A 21035-nucleotide genomic window follows, 5' to 3' on the forward strand; every position below is an offset into this window, starting at 1 on the left:
TCAATATGTGTGAATGAAATAAATCACATCTCCAGGTACATTTCTGATGACAACATTATAATATAAATTAGACAATAAAGTAATATGAGCCCTTTAAAAAAATTGAGCTTTTGAATGTGAGTGAATGAAAGTTTGTATGCACGTTAAATAATAAATCTGTGCTGTGAAGCCCAGCCTAAAATAGCGAGAAGAAGCTAATTCCAATTAAAAGAGCAGCAAATCAAAACAATATTTATTTATACATTTATGGGAATAACATAAGAAAATATAAAAACACACTACAACATGTTATGGCAAGAATTATGACATGGCATGCTTGGTTTTGTTATAATAGACAGATATAAAAGTAACAAAAAGTCGGATACTAATAGCTACTATAGAAACTAGCACAGAAACTATATATTCCTATTCAAGTATCGATACAAAAGAAAAAAAAAAACAGATACATTACATGTGACATTTCCTGAACAGTCTTGAATGGTTTTGAGTTTCATCAGAACTAGTATAAAGTCTCATGGTAACAAAAAGGAAGTATGTTTTGTGTTGACGACAATGGGAGCAAATGCCAGTTTTTTATTGGTTCCTGTAATTTGTCACTAAATATCCAATATCACAAATCTGATCATTTCTACCAGTGGCTAGATCAATTAACGTCTTGTATTACAACAAAAATCTGCATTTTAACAATATCTATTTTAGCTGCCCCCATCTGTATTAAGTATTATTGATCTATATAGAAAGTTATGATGTCATCTGAAACCCAGCAACTGTGTAAAAAATGTGCATTTTTAAATTAGCTGTATAACCACTATAGTAAATCTGTGTGACGTTTATCTCTCTTCTTGTATCATAGCTTCAATTTGTTCTTCCAAACCAGAGAAGCCAGGACGGTCCTCATAGTTGTACAACCAGCATTGCTTCATCATACCGTAAACCTGTGTGATAGATATAAGAAGTGAATTTCTTATTTCTTAAAATGATTCTTAGTATTGACGTGATTGCCATAGTCAGAACCTTTGTAGGACAGTGCAGTGGAGCAGGCAGTCTCCACCCATTCTTTATAATATTAGCCAGATACATTGAGATAGATGGTCCCTGTACTCCGTGTCCTATTTCCTGCATGCACAACTGAAAAAATAACATTGATGCAAGTTTGATTCAAAAATAAGAAAGCATATTAATATGTTAATAATAATAATGTTTGGAAAGAGAAATGCATATTTACTCTTTTTGGGTTAAAGTTTGCATTGCAGTAAGAGAAAAGCTCATGAAGAAGAACTCCAAAGCTCCACACGTCAGACTTGGATGAAAACTTAAACTCAGTTAGGGACTCAGGTGCGTACCTATAAAACAGCTGTAACCACAGAACTTGATGCACATTTTAGTTTGTCATAGTTTATTACCAGAATATGGGGCTTTCTCCAGGCTGTGTGACTCGATAGTACTCTTTATCACAAGGGATGACCTTTGTAAGGCCAAAATCAGCTATTTTAACCCTTGAATGGTCTGCAACAAGAATGTTTCTGGCTGCGAGATCTCGATGGACATAGCGTTTGTCCTGGAGATACTTCATGCCCTAAAATTGATGATATGACAGAGCAAAATAAATCCAAGGAAGACAGAGAGGGTATTTAAAGGACATATGCCAGGTCTGAACACTAATTTCACATCAAACAACATTAATATAATTTTTTTAAGACTTTACTAAAAATCCTGCCTATTTTTTTCTAGTTTGATTATTTTGGTGAAGCTTAACATTTTGCTTAGTTGGACATGGGTAGCAGATATAACATACATAAAGGTAATTCCAGTTCCATTATCTAGAAACCATAATGTTAACAGGGCCCAAAACGTTTGTCTAAATTGCTCAAAAATTATGATTAGACTAATAAAAATGAAAAAATACCTTTATATAGTTATCTTTTTGTACTTTTCTTTTCAACTGTGACCTGACAGATGTAATGCTGTGAGAAAGAATTATCACAGGCCCTACTGCACCAAACCAAGTAATAATCGGAAAAACATGAAAAGCTGTCATATTTAAAGTATATGACAACTTTAGATTGTTGAAGTGACTGGACTTAGTACCTTACAGATTTGAGAGGCAAAAAGCAGCAGCCTTCTGATGTTCACACTGTCAGGGAATTTCTCCATGTAGTTAATTAAACTCCCAAACGGCAGGTATTCCATCACCAGGCTCATGTTAAGGCGACCTATGAACAATAAAAGGCAGGTACTAAAAACCAAGGCAAATGATTAATAGCCCTCACATAAAAAAATCATGTCTTATATCAACAAAGTTAATAATTGTTCCTGTGATTCACAGTGAATATCAGTTTACCGGTTTGAACTGTTGAAACACCTGTCCAAGAAAATGAAACCTACACTGTCAAACGCCTAGTATTTATAAGACAAGTATTTGCCCTATTATACAAACAAAGCACTGGTGCTTGTTAGTTGTTTTAAGATGACATAATATTCATACTTCACAAGCTGATAGCATTAACATTCCCTGAGGGGTGTACTGCTACCTGTAAGAACTGTTCTGAGATTTGTTTAGAGTAGATTAGATTAGATTAAATAGATAGGAGATCTGATTTGTGCTGAAACACAAGTCTCTCTCAAATAACATTAGTTACCTCGAATTCACACCAGGAGCTGCAGCAGCGCTTAACGTAGGCGTAGCTGCACGTACGCGTAAATTTCAAAGTTTCAATTCACAACAGAGCGTCAGAGACACTCCTGCTACGCAGCCTGCACATCTTCTCACTGTTTTCAGACATCACATTTTGTACTTGCTTTTTATTATTTATTTTATGTTAAAGTGTATTAAGTTAGAATGTGTATTAAGTGTATTATGAATTAAGTGTACAACTGCAACGCATTTGCGTTTAATGAAGTTTAAATCTATTAGCACGCACATTAAACACCTCAGGTTTTTTTTTTCCCTTAACAAGGTAAAATCACGTATAATTAACATACATTATGAGTGTGATTAAAATCATATGTCCGTCTAGGTAATAATGGATGGATAAGGGAAAATAGTCGCTGAAACGGGCGAGTTTTAACGTTCTGGAATTTTAAGAGCGAGTCAGGACTAATTTAGGTCTAAACCAGGTCTAAACCATGACTAAGCCCGGACTAAATCAGGTCTAAACCAGGTCTAATCTTGGAGAGAGAGAGAGATAGCGAATCCTAGCGGAGCAGGTGTCCGAAAAGCGCGACGGCTGCACGTACCTCTTTTCCAAGCTCTGCACTGGTCCTTTCGCCCGCGGACACTCGGGGCTACACGGAAGGACCTCCGAGTATATTTCGACAGTGAGTGCTGGTTTAGTCCTGGTTTAGTCCTGGTTTAGTCCTGGTTTAGTCCTGAGTCCTTGTAGAACTGGTGTCTGACATCGTAAATCACGTGCGCGTTGTTTACGTCGCTGTCTTGACTTTGGTTAAATTATTTTGAAAGGGTATCGGAAGTTTATTTTGACTCCGCGTGTTTATTTCCTGTCTTTCCCCTGCTAAAAACCTTGGAGACGCACCATTGACGCTGCAAAATTAGAAGTCCAACCTCTTGAGCAGCGCGTCAGCGTCAGACACTCGTTGGACGCGCGTATGACACTGTTGGTGTGAACGGTCAGACCGGTTAAAATGGAGTTCTAAGGCAGCGCGTGTGCTGCTCGTGTTCTGTGCTGCTGCGCTTACGCGCCGTTGCGCTTTGGTGTGAATTGGGGGTTACAAGCTAGCCAGCATTACCCAACAGTTTCTCAGTTAGTCACTCTCACTTTGTATTGTATTGTACTGTACTGATCACAGGCTCCTGAAAATGTCCTGAAAACTTCTTAAAAAAAAAAAAAAAAATCTTAAAACTTTTTGGCAGTGTTTGCTAATGTGTGCATTGTATCACCATGCTAACTCCTAATCATTCTGCCATACAGATACATGTAGAAGACCCCCAGTGTGATGTCACTGCAAAGTATCAACTGGTATATAATACATTTAATTGTGAAGGATTTAAAGTACTGTACCTTATGTGTACAGTTTCAATACTTTACTAGTACACTGACTAATTAGCATGCTGGTTATTGCAGTAATAATATAACTAAGTCCTTGTGTTACATTGAACAGAAATATTGATCAGAGTGTAGGAGAATTTAAGTAATTTATCTTCCACGTACATCTCAGTTTAACATTGACTCACAAAAGCTATATTTACACCATGATCTTCCGTTGGCATACCATTGGCATGCCATTATCAGGCGGCCCACAGTGTCTGCGTACACTGGTGTGTGAATGTGTGTGTGACTGGGTGAGTGGTTCCTTGTTGTAAAGTGCTTTGAGTGACCATTTACCATTATCTAAATTGTGGCATATTGCCGTCTAACCGGTGCCTACTGGCCTTCTCCTTTGGAAGCACAGAAAAGGGACTGAACACTCAAAGATTATACTATGTTCACTTTTGAAATCATACTATGTTGATTTTTCAAGCCTTTTCAATTATTGATGATTACTGATTGATAAATAAACTTCTCCTGCTTAAGACATCCAGTTGGTCTCCAGCCTTTTACTTCCAACCTTTCTTGGACAAGCAGAAAACTTCAACAACACAGAGTACTTTTAAAAAGTGCACTACTCTGGTGGAGAGTCATTATTCCACAATATGGAGTGAATCTCCATGAGAGGAAGCTACAGGTTAGATTTGTGGTAAGGCGACCCCACTAAGAATGAATGTTTTTTTTTGTTTTGTTTTGTTTTTTGAGCAATAAATAACACCTGCAGCTGAATAAATGAGTGCGTATAAATGTACATCAGTATTCCGGTTATGATCAGGTTTTTTGAGTATCCCGGTTTCTTCATGGTGCATGTATACGCCGTACCCTGGTTTCAGTATCAGTATTCAGTATAGATACTGTAGCTGGTTTATTCCGATAGTAACCGGGATACTGTTGCATGTATACACAGTATCCCGGTTACTGCAAAATAGAGTTGAGTGCGCATGCGTCCAAAAGACAAACACTTTCCAGTCTTTTCACACAATAGTAGTGACAAAATAAAGTGACCAACATAAATACAGTGACCATACATGAGCGAAATGACTAAAATTAAGAGCTGCGCTAAACCTGCACACGTACAATCTGCACTCTCGTATGACCTGCACGCGTATAATCGCCGAAAAGCTAAAACATGAACTATCTCCTATACAGTGCAAGCACAGAACAGACTTACCATCATTAGCATCTCTTCTGTCAGAAAAAAAACACATGTAATAGACAGAGTCGTGTTCTTCAGTCCGAAAGAAGCTGATCGCATCAGCGGCACAAGAAGCGAGCTGTTTTTATTAACCATGCAGTCTTAAGTTTTGTTTCTGTAAAACGTAAACAAATGTGATCAAAGCTGAATTATATTATCAAACGGACTGATGTGGCTCTATAGTGGTTATGGTTTATATGTTGTAAAGTTGAGTTTATTTATGCAGAAGATTTTAATGAAGAATCTGTTCGGTTTGATCTTCGCAGTGGATTGTGGGATACTTCATAGCTCCTTACCGCTGGTTAAACCTCCCGAGCTTCCTATGCTAAAGGAGCTCATGGTTTGTATTTTTCTTGGTTTATTAAATTGATTTAAGTGAATTTTTGCGCTTGCGCATTTGTAAGATTATGTCAAGAAACCGGGATACTACATTTGATCATGTATACAGGGATATGAGTATCCCGGTTTCTCAGCATGCACGAATACTGACAAAACCGGGATATAGCTAATAACCGGGATACTAATGTGCATGTATACAAACTCATTGTAAGACAGATTAGTTTAAGACTATATATTGTGAATTTAAACCAAAGCAGTAACATCCCCATGAAGACAAACAGGTTGGGGTCCTCCTCCAGAAAAGTTACACAGGGCACCTTTAATGTTGCTTAAAAAGAGTGTTTTTACCTGTGCTGTAGCAGATTCCTCTGTACTTAACAATATAATCACAATTCAATGCACTCAGAGTATTGACTTCTTTGTGGAAATCCTCAACAGTGGACTGCTTGTTTGGCTGCAGCTTCTTCACAGCTACAAGATCACCAGTGCTGTCCCCCAATGGGTCATAGCGACAGAGTTCAACACTGCCAAAGTTACCCTAGCAAATATAAACAGAGAAAGCCTTTAATTAGCCTCAGGTGATGTAAACATGACCATTGTGGAAACAGTTTGTCCAGGTCACAATATAACATAACAGTAAGAACTTAAAAAATCACAACTGTGACAATTAAAAAAAAAAATTATTATACTTATTTTTGCTAATGTGTGCTTTGTGTCTCCATGCTAACTGGAGAACATTCTGCCAATAGCTACACATACATTGAGCACACCCCCGGCATGATGTCACAATTACCTATAGAAATGTTGATAAGGGATTATTCTTTGTATTTTAGTACCTTTCCAAGCAGTGAGATGTAACACAGGTGACGCTCTTCAAACAGCATGTCATTTTGCTGTGGAGTCAGGGCTTTCCAAACTGCATTCTGTGATACAGAATCTGTCGCGTGTAGTATCACATAATCTACCAAACAGCAAGACATTTGTGCATGAAGCCAGGTGTAATTCTTGATAAAATGCCAAAACAGATACAAGACCAGATACATACCTGACGTGATGAGACTGTTTATTTGTCGGATAATGCTGCGTGATGAGGGTCTGAAGTCTGCCTGGTAGTCCATGCACTGACTGATCAGATCAGCTAACTCTGTCCACTGTGAGCGAGGCAACTGCTGGAAAGACTCGTAAAACTGACGCTTCTGATCAGAAAATAAAAAATATATTTAGATATAAATATATAGGGAACAGTGCAAATTAATGAACAGTGGCGGAGCGTGCATTTCACACCTACGCCTTCAGTAGTGCTCCGTCTGAAACAATACACTCCTCAATAACAATTTTATAGTTATAAAAGCATCTTATTACACAGAAATACAGTATAAAGAGCCGTGGAGATTCCGTGCATGTAGAAGTGAGGAGAGTGGGGTGCGAGGTGCACGGGGAAGTAGTGAGGAGCACTAAGGTGCTAAACCAGGACTAAACCAGAACTAAACCAGGACTGTTTGTCGGGACTGGCCCAAAGGTGCGCCCGTTTAGACTGTCGGGTGACCTCAGACGAAAGGACCACGCGGCATGGCGCTCCGCGCTGCACGGTGCTCAGTGCAGCTGTTGCCCGATCAGGCTTTGCAGACACACTCTCACTCTCTCTCGCTCTCTCTCAAGTCTAAGATTAGTCCTGGTGTAGTCCTGATTTAGACCTGGTTTAGACCTGGTTCTGCTCCTAATGCATTTTGCTGCTTTGGCTTGTTTTGCTCTTCTGTCCAATCAATGGGTCTGAATCCGGTGACGTCATATGCCTGCTAGAAGGCCCTGGCGATACCAACTCAAAATCTGATTGGTTGAAGCAACAGTTTCATTGACATTTATTTTGTGTCCGAGAGTCTTCAGAACGGATTGTGAAGGCCTAAGGGACACTTCTTTGACTTTGACTCTGCCTAGCAACAAGTGACGGCTGAAATGTGACTGGTCAAATGCTTTAATATGAAAATGCACGTGTGGAAGCAGCACAACCATCGAAAAAGCTCTGAAAGGAAGCAGACGGACCATTTGGAATTATTTAATAATAATATAATTAACATCAGTCTGTGATTCAGATATTTTTTTAGGCCAGCAGAAAAGGCCTTGAAGGCCCTGACGCCCCGCCACTGTTAATGAACATTTAGACAAATATAAATATGACTATATGACAATATGATTATAGCCTTATTTCCATAGTATGGTTATTGTAGTTTAAATCTGATCTGTGTCATGACTAGAGCTAGATAGTCTTATAAGGATTATGTGACAGTATTCTAACAATGTCCAAATATTGTACAGAGAGTCAGATCATAGTAAAAATGTTCTACGGAAGTGTATAGAGCAAAAGTAGAAGTACCCTGTCTAAGTCCCAGCCTCTCAAAGGAGTGTTCCTGTTGAAGATTTCCCACAAAGTGGCACCATAACTCCACTTGTCTGACTCCAGGCTGAGCTTCTCCGGAGCCTCCACCACTTCAGGAGCGACCCAAGGGATACGGTCCAGAACCACTGAGGAAGACAATCAGAGGTGAATGTGAGGAATTGGACCAGATCAAAGAAGATAATCTTGCACTTGCAAGATAAAATTGCCTTAAGATAGTGCACACATGTGAAAAAATTATCTTGAGATTTTTCGTCCAAATGTTTATATTTTGTATAAAAAAATGGATCTCTCCAAAAATCATTGCTTCAATGACAGCAAAACAAGCACAAACAAAATGAGGCAAAAATTGTGAACTGAACAGCATCTATTATAAATTATGTCAAAATCTCATCTTGTCTCATTTTCAATGAACCTAATCTTATCTATTGTTTTATGCAAATTGTGCCCCATCCAATCCCTGGTAAATATTATTTTCTTAGAATACACTTTTATGACCTCCTCACCATCTTTGCCCAGCATGGCCACACTCACGCCAGGATCACTCAGTTTGATGAAGGGCAAGTCCCCCTGTGATGGGTCTCCTTCTCGAGCCAAAAGCAGATTTTTAGCACAGATATTCCCATGGACTATGTTCTTTTCTTCCTGAAATGTTTAGAAAAGCAAACATTTTTCAACTCTGATTAAATTATTACAATATGAAGTTATTTACAATTATTTGCATTGGGATTCAAATCTTTGACTCACTAGGAAGTTGAGTGCTGATGCAAGCTGTTTTGCTACATCAAGTTTCCAGCTCACTGAGACAGAAACTCCTCTCTTCAAGTAAAGGTCTAGTGCCCCGTACTTGACAAACTCTTGCACCATTATATCTGAAAAACACAAGAGCAGCTCAGTGGGGAGTATTATTTTACCCCTCATAACAAGCAGAGGGTGAAAAACAGGTCACATAAAGACATCCAGCCGCGGAGGTAGTTTGAGGTCACACAGTTTTTTTGTACTTGATTACACCAGATTTTGTGGTCAACATAATACTCACTCTTAGCAGCATGTACACTGACACCATACACAAGAAGGAGGTGCTTGTAAGAAACCTGACTCATAAGGCTGGCGGCTTCGAAGAAAGACTAAAAACAACAACAAACAAAACACATTCACAATAAAAAAAAATGTATTTATGTGTTCATTTTCTGTTTTGTGTTAATCATTAAAACTTGCCTCCCAGCAGTTCTTGTGAACCACATCTAGTTCTTTGAGGAGAACTTCTGTCACATGTTTCTCTCCTTCATTCATATCAATTTTGGAGCCCTTAAAAATCCTGGTAAAGGATCCCTGTCCAAGGCTATCACCCTGACAAATAACAAGAATTCATAATGTATTGTAATCTAATTGTGATTACAACAATGCTTTTTGTGACCATAGCCTGTATAAAGAAGTGGACTAAGTGAGTGTGATGTCACCCATAGTGTTCAGCTCTAGTCAAATGAAGTTCACGATGTTAACTGTTACAGGCGCGAAAGTGGACTCAAGTTCCATAGTAGGAATAGGTTTATTTTACAAAAATAGTGAAATAAAAACACCATGATCAAAGAGCAGGTTAATACGAATATTTTAAAATCAAAATGATGAATCTAACATCAGCATTTATAGACAGAGGGATGACAATTTTTCAGTGCAAAGTCATTTGGAAACTGAGTCAGTGGAGCTGGAAGCATGCCCATGTTCACATCCTATTTGGAACATGACAGCTAACAGGTTAGCTATGTCCATTTATATAAACAGTCTATGGTTCTGACACATCAAGACAGATTGAAGTTAATTTAATTTAAAAAAAATCTAAAAGAGTGGCAATGGCAGAGCGTTTGTTCTCCAGTCCGAAGCAGGAGTGTAGTGGGTGTGGTACGCAGAGGTACAATGTCAACCAACTTCTCCCGAGATATAAGAAAATAACAAATATAAAATAGCCTACAACAAGGTATTGGCAATGGTGAAAACAACCTGCATAAGCCTATGATATCTCCAGTACTGTCCTATTGTGACCTGCGACATGAGGGGACCAGGACTGATCCCAGGACTTGTCCCAGGACTGAGTGTCTGGACGAGCCAGGAGGTGCAACCACATAGACCATTCGGTGACCACAGGTAAAAGAACTCAGCACATCAATGACGTCACGAATAACATACCCCCACTTTAAAAAAGAGAAAGTTGGTGGTTCAGTTCCAACTTTGACACACTGCCATTGTGTACTTTGGCACAACACTCCTTGTCACATTTCCTGCCTGTCCGTCTGTAGAATGGATCTCTCCCTCACTGTGGTTCTCCTCAAGGTTTCTCTTTTTCCTACTGTATTTTTTTTATTTTTTTTTTCCTGAGGAGGGTCTAATGAGGGTCTGGGACAGTATTTGGTTCCTGTGAATGTATGTTTATCTGCTTATCTGTTGTGTCAATATTGTCACTGTTTGGTTTTCTAGCTTTTTGTGTTTTGTTAAATCTTGTGAGGCGACTGTTGCTGTTGAATTTGGGCCAGGTGACATCTCTGCTCCACCACCACCCACAGGTACATCCTGTTTTTGTTATTCAAGGTTCTGCTTATACAAAATTGACTCTTGTTAGACTGTTTTTACCTCATCAAAAACATGCCTGAAATTGTGTTTTGTTTAATTCACATATGTTTGAGTAATCCTGGATTATTGGTCTGTCTACATCTAAAAAACTCAGATGTGATGTCATGAAGTGGTGGTTTTCAAGTTAACAACTACATTTTACCTTTTGTTTATGAGAGTCTGGCAATTTCAGGGCTGAAATTATCAAAATGATTCCAGTGAAGGTGTATGGAAATTAAAAACACAGTGGAGCACTTCCTGTCTTACCACATGATATCACAAGGTGGAACAGAGTGTTTTCAGTTTGAGAGAAGAACTCATCTTAAATATGCAGGATTTGTGTGTTAAACATGCGAGAATGAAACAAAACACAACTCCAGGTATGTTTTTGATTAGGAAACAACATACAAACAACAACAAAACTCACCCATTTTAGGTCCTCATATTTGATCATGTGAAACTGGATGTGATTGAATTTGCTTCTTTCAGGGCAAGGGGAGTCTTGCTCTTCCACTGAACTGTTGCCTCGAATTATGATTAGATTTGTGAGTTCTGTAAACAAAACAAGCATATCACCAATAGTTATTTGACTGATTAACAAAACCATTATATTAACAATGTAGTTTTAATCTTAAATATTACACTGTTTTCGTATTTTCCTTTTTTCATTGACATACCTGGAGTTTTGTTTTGCTTCACACACAAACCCTGCATATTTAGGCTTAGTTCTTCTCAAACAGAAAACACTCTGTTCCACCTTGTGATGTCATGAACAGGAAGTGCTCTACTGTGTTTCTAAACTCTATACACCTTCACTAGAATCATTTGGATAATTTCAGCCCTGGAATTGTCCATCTCTACTAAACAAAAGGCTTAAGGTAGCCGTTAACTTGAAAACTACTAATTCATGACATCGCAAGATGGTACAGAGCATTCTGAGCTTTGGAGATGCAGACAGACTGAGTAATAAAGAATTACTTTAAAATGTGTGAATAAAACAAAAACAACTGTGGGTCTTTTTGTTGAGGTAACAACATTTTAACATGGCTTAAAGCCCACAAGACTCACCTTTAGGCTTGGGGGGACAACAGCGACCTAGTTTAATGGGAATGTCGGCCAAAATGATTTTATTATGCTGGTAAAAGCTTGTGAGCTCCTTTAAACTGGAAAATGATTTTTGGACCCCAGGAAGACTGAAGTTTTCATTCTTTATGATGAGACAGTCTTTGTAGTCCAGTCCAATCGGGGTCTTATGAGACAAACCAAACTAAGATCAGCAAAAGTGTCATATTATGCAAAAACATTTATTATTACAAAAATAACCTGAATGCAAACAGTCAGGAGGTAGTTGTCATAACTCTTAGGACTTTGTCGTAAGAGAAATGCGCCCCCTCTAAATCCAGACTTTTTCAACTTGTTCATGGCAAAGTCCGATCTGTTTGAACAAAAATATGTGGTTGTCAGTAGTGGAAAGGTGGAACAAAGTAATGGTGGAATATGTTTACTTAAAGGTGCACTGTGCAACTTTTCTAGTAGAAGATCTGCTATTTGCTTGTCTCCACGGAGATGTTGATGCATTGTCTGAAATGCCCTGGTATGGCATTAAATGTATCCATCTTGCATTTACTCAGTAAAATGGGGGTTTATTGACTTAAAAACAGCTTTTTTCTAAATCTATTGTGCAGCCTTACATAATACCATTGAATATCTCACGTAATGGGTCCATGACAGTGGTTTCTGATTCCCTCCAGAATACTTGGTGGAGCAATGCTTTGACAGAAGAAGTGGGTTGAGTCTGTAGTCAGTCTGAAGTAGCCATCAATAAGAGACACAAATGAGAGAGCTTCTTTCAGACTGGTGAACTTGGCTTCCTGCACAGTAAAATAAATAATAATCATCATGAAATAATAATGAACAATGACACATTTATTGGCAAGGTCGGTGAATTCAAAGTGTATGCATTTTATTTACCAAACATCTGTCATCCCTGCGAGTTACTGTGACTAATCTGCTGTCTTGTCCTGCATTTTCAAGACAAACCCGCTGAACACTAATGTCAATGATGTCTTGGAAATCACAAAACGTCTCCCATTCCTCAATAAGGCAAGAAGAAAACTGTTATTCTTTTAAAATCGGCCTGTATTTTGTATTGAGGTTTTAATTTACCATTGGTTCATCAAGCCTCTCATCTCTTTTTGTCTGAATACCAGATTCTCCACTGATGCGCACATGAGTGAACTTCGAAAAAGATCCATCCACCTGAAAGACTTCACTCCCCAAAGATGGTTTGATAGCAGACAGTTCTATCAGGTATTTGACCTTAAATATGACATAAGACAGGTTAGACCACACAGTCCCCCAAAACATAGTTAAAAGAATTATATTTAAAGGGGTCTTATTACACTATTTTCTAATCTAGCACAATGTTTCCTCATCAAAAACTGACCAAGAATTGTGTTTTATTTCATTGCATATTAAGACTGTGTTCTTGTCTAAAACAGTGTTCCACCTTGTGATGTCATGTGGTAATAAAGGAAGTGCTCCACTATGTTTTTAAACTCTAAACACCTTCACTCAAATCATTTAGATAATTTCAGCCCTGGAATTTCCAATCACTACAAAATAAAAGAAAAAAGTACGAGGGAGCTGTTAACATTAGGCTAGACTACCGCTTCATGACATCAAGGTGGAACAAACCATTTTGAACTTTGGAGATGTAGACAGTCTAAGAATAAAGGGTTACTCAAACATGCATGAATCAAACAAAACACAACTCCGGGTACGCCCCAAAACTCTAATTTATAGAACAGTTGAAAGATGAAATCACCTTTACTTTGATAAACTGTTGTTGTCTTTGCATTTTGGATGGTATGAAAAAGACAGAGGGATTACTTTTTAAAAATCCAACATTATTTGCTGTATTTTTCAATTTTCTTTATTCAACAAAATCTTGACCTGACTGCTATAAACGTATACTAAATGTAAACCACAGGTATTACCCCCACTAAACAAAGTAATTATTATAAAAATGTGAAAACCTGTCATACGTACTTTAAGGGTGCATGCATCTACTGAATTGTTCCCAAGCTTCCTTAAGAAACGCTTCAAAGTGTTTCGGATTCGGTACCGATCCAGGCGACTTCTTTGTTGGATGTCATGACGATGAGTTTTAGGCAGGCAGGATTTGTAGCTGTTAAAAAGAAATTTGTCATTATCTTTTATGATGTTATAAAATGTAATATAATGTTTATACTAGCCAGGTGAGAGAAGTAGACAGTTACTAAGGTTATGATTAAGATCCACTTTATTGTCCCCAAATTATCCTTTGTAATTATCTTGTTATGCTATCTACACTATGAGAGTGTGCCAGCTTTGTTGTGACAGAAGAAGGGCAGAGAGTACAGGTGAATTTGAACAAAGACCAGGTGAGGATAGGGGAAGAGGCTTCACATCTGCCATTTACTGGTGAAAACATAGATAACAGAATAAACTTGCAGATAGTAACTTTGAATAATATATTTTACAGTCTAGTTATACTTGACTTTTGGTTGCTCATCCCACTGTGAGGAAGTTTACAAGTGACAAAACCTTTATCTTGATATGGTTTTGATTTTCCCCTCCTTGATGACCTTAATGTGGTGGAGGGGTATGAGTGCGAGTATGAGCCCTGGAGCTATGTTGTCAGGGGGCTTCATGCCTCTGGTAGGGTCAGCCAAGGCAAACAAGTCAGATGGGTCAGACTAAGAGCGGTTCAGAAGCCCTTTATGATGAGTTCAACAAGGCCAGTTACGCTGCCCGGATGGGCATTACCGGGGCACCACTCAGGAGCTAGGCCTGGAGTGGGTGCTTGACATTGAGCCATTGAGTACCTGGTGGCTGGGCCTTCGCTCAGAGGGTCCAGCCGGGCACAGCCTGAAAGGATGACGGGGGGCCGTCCTCGCTACCCATTTCCCCACCTCCCTACCTGGACTTACCCCGGTGCAAGGAGATCTGGGAGGCAGTCAAACGTGGGGGCCTCAGCTACTGGATCTCCGAACATGGAGACTAGCTCTGGGGACATGAAATGTCACCTCTCTTGGAGGGAATTAGCCTGAGCTTGTGTGGGAGGTTGAGCGTTACTGACTATAGTCGACCTCACCTTAACACAGAGCTTGGGCTTTGAAACCCAGCTCCTTGAGGGCAACTAGACTCTCCATTTCTCTGGCATGCCTGCGGGGAGCGGTGGCCCACAGCTCAGCCGCTGTGTGTTGGAGTTCACCCCGGTGAACGAGAGGGTCACATCCCTGCTCCTTCAGGTCGAGGACAGTCTCTCAGTGTTGTGTGGGATTACGGGCCGAACAGCAGTGCAGAGTACCTGGACTTCTTGGAGTCCCTGGGAGGGGTACTGTTCTTCTACTAGGGTACTTGAATGCCCATGTGGGCAATGACAGTGACACCTGGAGAGGGGTGATCAGGAGGAACAGCCTCCCCGATCTGAACTCAAGCAGTGTTCTGTTATCGGACACTGGATATTGATAAATGGTCACATCTGTGGGAGCTGGAATCACACCACCAACCTGTGGGTCAGTGGACGAACACTCTACCAACTGAGCTAGTGCCGATATTGGATGTCCTGGTGTCATTGTGTCATATAACCTCCGGCCGCATGTCTTGGACACTTGGGTGAAGAGAGGGGCAGAGCTGCCAACCAATCACCACCTGGTTGCGAGTTGGGTCGGCAGGGGAGGAAGCTAGAAAGACCTGGCAGGCTCAGGAGTATAGCAAGGGTCTGTTGGGAACATCTGGCTAAGCCCTCTGTCAGGGGGACTTTCAACTCGCACCGCCTCTTTTTCAAATGTTCTGATTTGTTTTGTGTCTTGTGTAGCAATGGGATGAGATACAATTTCTACAGGACAAGATGAAATACAAGATTGGACCTAAGATAACGAGAGAAGACAATTTTGACATTACTTACAATAAACAGATTGTGCAATTGAGTTCCCAATTTTAGCTTCACCATTTTTGTTCTACTTAATTTAATATTTCTGCTGTCATTGTAGCACTGCTCTTTGGGACTCTAACTTATCAAAAAATGTAACCCACCAGTATTAACTCAATTTTTTTGATTCAATCCTATGTAAAAACATAGGAAATGTCTCACGAGATCATTTTCAGCACGTGTGCACAATCTTTTGTCAGTTCTTGTCCCAAGGTCTTATCTTGTTCAATTCCTAGTTAATAGTTTTGCAAAATGTACAAAAGATTTCCCAGAAAAAGTATTTAAGTGTAAAGTATATATTAGAGTAAATAGTATGATTACTCTAGCCACTACTACAGTATTTATAACTGACTAATGATTCAGTGTTTATTTACCTGACAGATCTACACAGCTCTCTCACACTCTGATGTCGCTCTTTGGCCATTCTCCATAAATCCAGCACGACCAGCCCCAGACAGTCCTCCTGCGCGGTCAAAGGTGGGGACTTTCCTGCCTCACTGTTGATGAAATCACTTCTCCACTTAAAAAAAGGCATGTGTAAATTAAAAACAATCACTGACGAATGTGTGGTAATGTGATCTGTACCTGTGCAAAGAGGTAATCAATGACACCGCAGTCTACAACAGGATTCATTCTGTCTCTGGTCAGGCTATGGCGATAAGATGTCTTTGGTTCTTGGCCATACCAATTTTCAAAGAAAAACCTTAACATAAAAAAGTGTAAATATATATTTTGCTTATTTAAAAGGTACATTGTGTAGCCTTTTAGCTGGTGTTCTGCCACCTGATTATTTCTATGAATATGTCATTGCTCTGCCTGTAATGTTCCACAGTATGACATTCAACCTTTAAAGTTCCACTGTGTAACTTTTCTGGTTGGGGGTTTGCAATCTGCTGGTCTCCATTGAGTTGTTATTGCTGTATCCAATATTCCACTGTATGATATTAAACTTCCTTATGTCCATGGAGAAGTAGGAGGTGATGCCAAAAGGCCAAGTTAGAGGTCAGATCTGTGGAGAGGCAACCCTTGGGCAATAGAAACACACAGAATAAAAAATAAATGCTAGGTAGATTCGTTTAATGTCAGAGTGTGGAACATTTCAGGCAATGCAGCGAAATCTCCAGCAGGCAGCCATTCCCCAGTCAGGAAACTTACACAGTGCGCCTTTATTTAATTTCATAGGCATTATTTGGGAATGCACCAATCTAGCTTTTTCCTTTCCAATACCGATTTCAGTACTATATTTTAAAGTACCTGCAGATATCAATTGATACCACTGCAGAGACTGAAAACAGCATTTACTTCCTTTATACAAAAAACAAAATAAGACAAAACTGATCCAATTGTGTTATGTATCTGTTACTTAAAGTTCTTTCCGGGCCATAAATGAATATATCCAAACAGGATATACAAACCTACAAACCTTAGGCTACAATTTGGTGTGTTTATACTCATGTTGTGTCATGTTTGTCCATTAACATGCTCTGTCTCAATTAAATATATAAGTAAATATTGGCTTAATCGATATTTGGAAGCTGATATCTGATCTAGCAAATTACAGTATCGACAACAATGATCGATACCAGCACTGGATTGGTAAATTCCTAGCATTATGTTAACCTACCTTACTCTAAAATGTACAAGCAGGTTTTCATCTCCGTTGAACATATGTGATGGAGGATACCAGAAAGACAAATCAGTAGACGCCAGAGCGAAAAGACTCTGATAAACTGGAAATATCCCTATAAAAAACACATCCATCATAATAACAAAAATGACATGTACTTAATAAAAATAATACTATATATTAGTATATAGTACTGTCGCAGATGCTCAGAGCTGATTTACCATTTTGTGCATTATTCATTCACCCCATACTGGGTGCTGTCAAGCTATTATTGTACACTGCAAAAAGCAATGTCTAGTTAAGTTAAAATGACTTAAATTAAGAACATTTTACTTTATATGAGTAGAGTCAACTTGACAAGTAAAATTATCTACCAAGGGAATAAGTGTGTTTTTTTCTTAATTCAAGCAACATTAAAATTTGTTTCTTATTTTAAATGCAAAGAGTAAAGTTGTTTTACTTATCTTAAATGTAGTAAGATATATTTTCATATTTTAAGTACAAAAAGTCTTGTTGCATTGGTAGATATTAAGTGAAATATACTTAAGTCATGATAAAACCTTCTTAACTCAAGTCATCTTAACTTGGCTACATTTCAGTGTTTGGTGTCCTGTGGTTGACTGACGGAAACCGCCAATGTGTCATCAGCCCTTCCAAAACAATCAGTTACTCACACGCCACATTCATACTCAGTGATGGGAAAAATACTTTGATAGTGTATGTAGATAGACAGAATACTGAAATCTGCATTAAAATGTATTTTGAAACATATTCTGATATATGGTCCAGTCAGAGTACTGCATTCTGAATACTTAGAATACTTTTACATTGAGTTGAATTTAAATGAGTCTAAGGACACAAAATAGGTTTAAAAAAAGCTTTATGCTTGTTTCACTGTTTTTTGTCATTTATTTCCGAAAAATTACACATGCAAACACTATAAGAGTGATGTTTTCTATTTTTCTCACTAATTCTGTACAGTTTTAACCCTAAATTTTGTGATCAAGTAATGTATCCCTTTAGTAAAGTAACTGTATTCTGAACACAAATGAAAGAGTAACTGTACTGGAATACAACTACTTAAAATTACCTTTCTGAATATGTATTCTCGGTACATGTATTCACTGACTTTCCAACACTGTTCATACTAGGCAAAGTGGAAGAAATATCTTGCCTAAGTACACAAGAACAATATAAAAACACGGAAGGAGTGACAGCTTCAGGGGATTTTTTTCTCAGTTCAAAGTCCAGAACAGCTACTCCTCAAGGACAAGGCTCAAAAGCTAAGAAACTATGAAGATGCCCATGTTTAAAGTATAAAATTGACCATGATAGAGTAAAAAGCTGTCAAAAAAGTCTGAGGCACTCTGGATTTAAAGGAATTTTATTTTAATTCCAACAGAGAGCCTTCACTTTTTTGACCTCTTTTTACCCTATCACAGTCAGATTTTATACTACAAGCATGGTCATCTTCACTGACTGTTAGCTTTACACAACAGCAGCGTACATTAGAATCACACCTGTTATTCCCAGCGGTCTTCCATCCAAGTGCTAACCAGGCTCAACCTTGCTTAGCTTCTGTGTTTTAATAATATGATAATATAATGTCAGAACCTACCACATTTGGCTGCAGCTTGTTTGCAGACATCTTCAGCAGAGACATGATTGCATGATATGTTTATAATGGTCTCTTCTTTGGTGCCAGGAATGAAGTATAGATGGATTTGTAAACTGTGACCTGAACTACAATCAGATTTCTGACTACCACCTCTGTCTCGATACACCAGAGGGGCACAGTCCTCTTCACTCAAATCCATCAAGCCCTGAAAAGACAAAACCACACTATACCAAATTATGTCTCTAAAAACATTATGCAAGTATTATGAAACTGGTTGTACCTTTTTGAAGCTGTTTTTATGCAATGTTGTCTTCCGGTACAAACATTGAGTTCTGGTTTCTGCCGGCTGTTAGTTATCAGGAAATGTAAAGGATTTCCTGTTTTAGAGAAAATGACATACGCCATTTCATGTCAGACGTGATAGAGATATATGATATAGACTATTCAAGTATTAGTACTACTTCTTTATTGTTTTGTATTGTATAGACAAGTTTACTATTTGTTTTCAGGGTAAATACAGTTAGGATATGCAGATAATATAATAATAAAAACTAATGGATTTTTTCAGTATTTTTTTGTGCTTGGATTACCATAACTGCAAACATATACAGATATATCTTTTCCTGAGTAATTGCTTTACTATTTCAGCAAATTACAGTAAATACACTGTAATTTGTAAAGAACACTTTACAGGTTTTTGCAGTTTTTTTTTACAGTTATTCATTGGTTTGAAGTATACAGTAAATAATTGCTCTGTAGGTTACAGCAAAACCTTGTATATTAAAAATTTACATGTATTACCTGACAATTTTGTTGCCAATAATTTCCTGTAATTTCAAATACAGCTAACCTATGGATTGTCATAAGAATAGGAATTATTATATTAAAATTGATTAAAACATTTATTTAAAAAAACAGTTAACATTAAAATATAAGAAACTATTTAAGGAAGGTCAAGACAAATGTAACTGACTCATAATTGGACATGAGCTGATGTATAAAGTCCATAAACAGCATGAAGAGAAAAGACATGAGTATTCTCACAGAGAGGAGTGACATAAAACAGTTGTGCTCAATGTGATTACAATGACTTCAACATCCCACCATTAAGTCTGTACATTAATGACTACTTACCAGTCCAGTGTACAGTAGGCTTTTAGTGAAGAAGCCAGCTCAGATACATTGGTGGGTACTTCAGTCTTCAGTATCAGAGTAAGCTGAACAGATTGACATTTTATTATTATAAATGAAAGTGATACTTATGCCTTTAATGTACCTATAATCACAGAAAACAACAGTGGCCCATATGCTATTGTAATTACAGAAAGTTAACATCACTAAACTTTTACATTAATGACATGAACACCTTTAACTGAAACCTAGTGCACAGTAAACCTTTAGTGAAGAAAGCAGTCAACTACAGAGGTGATATTCAGTCTTCAGTCTCCATGTGGTGTGGTGACACCTGAACAAATAAATATCTATTTTTATTAAAGGTGGTGTTCATTATTACACCTGCAATCACAGACTGAAACTTGGTCAATTCTTTAATTTAATCTGATGATTATCTTTACTTTAATCCAGTGCACAGTGGACTTTTATGTCTGTAGAGAAAGCTTAGCTCATGGTGAGATATAGCCTGTAGGCTGTTGTGACCCAGCTCTGCTAAGGACAGGGGAATTAACAAAAGAACCAAGGTGTAAAATGGTAAAACTAAAGTTGTTCTTTATTTAAATCGAATGTAATGGTAAAACTAACAAAAAGAGAATATTTACAATAGACAAAAGAGGGTCTAAACAGAGTAGTCAACTGTATAACTAAAAAGTGACAGAATTAAATTGTACAAACTCAAAAACAACAGAATAAGTCAGTCTTCTTCAAAGTCACAAAGGACCACTAGTGTCTCAATCACACAGAAAAGCTAGTCCAGAGACACAACAACAGTTGTAAGCAATAGACTATAGACCATTATCACGCTTCCGGGTTTTGTGGGCGGGGTTTATCTACTTTGTGAACTTCCACTTCCGGCGCAACAACAACAATGGCTCAAACGATGTCTAGATGTCACTGCTCTTTTTAAATGATGAAATAATCAGCAGGATCAATGCATATTCTTTGTAAATACTTTGTAATAGCTTTATAATTGGCAAAAGAAGTTACTGGGACCAGTTAAAGCTCCACAGCGGGAGCAGGACAAATGTATCAGACACAAAAAGGAGGAAAAAAGTCCGCTTCA

At 38.2% G+C, this 21035-nt stretch overlaps 1 protein-coding gene across 4 annotated transcripts; it reads right to left on the reverse strand.

The window, feature by feature from the left end:
- Positions 1-204: 204 nt before the first annotated feature.
- Positions 205-19194, reverse strand: jak3 (Janus kinase 3 (a protein tyrosine kinase, leukocyte)). Of its 4 annotated transcripts, XM_055165057.1 has the most exons (25): positions 19080-19194; positions 18800-19004; positions 17179-17296; positions 16140-16257; positions 15929-16074; positions 13628-13766; positions 12743-12895; positions 12548-12670; positions 12290-12447; positions 11900-12011; positions 11645-11825; positions 11004-11128; positions 9191-9322; positions 9012-9099; positions 8720-8844; positions 8479-8617; positions 7952-8100; positions 6626-6776; positions 6417-6541; positions 5929-6118; positions 2089-2213; positions 1404-1576; positions 1226-1343; positions 1015-1128; positions 205-935 (listed from the first exon to the last, which is right to left on the reverse strand). In XM_055165057.1, the coding sequence occupies exons 2-25, from the start codon at positions 18996-18998 to the stop codon at positions 831-833; spliced, it is 3306 nt and encodes a 1101-aa protein (XP_055021032.1). In that variant the 5' UTR covers positions 18999-19004; positions 19080-19194; the 3' UTR covers positions 205-830. The 4 variants fall into 4 exon arrangements, 2 of the variants coding, with proteins under 2 accessions (XP_055021032.1, XP_055021033.1); XM_055165058.1 differs by lacking the exon at positions 9191-9322 and having other exon boundaries at positions 19080-19176; XR_008633571.1 differs by lacking the exons at positions 205-935; positions 1015-1128 and having other exon boundaries at positions 2094-2213; positions 19080-19176.
- Between the last annotated feature and the right edge of the window lie 1841 nt (positions 19195-21035).

Source organism: Boleophthalmus pectinirostris, unplaced genomic scaffold (genome assembly GCF_026225935.1).
Source record: "Boleophthalmus pectinirostris isolate CB_2022bp ecotype Guang Dong unplaced genomic scaffold, ASM2622593v1 HiC_scaffold_7, whole genome shotgun sequence".
NCBI classification, from domain to species: Eukaryota; Metazoa; Chordata; class Actinopteri; order Gobiiformes; family Gobiidae; genus Boleophthalmus; species Boleophthalmus pectinirostris.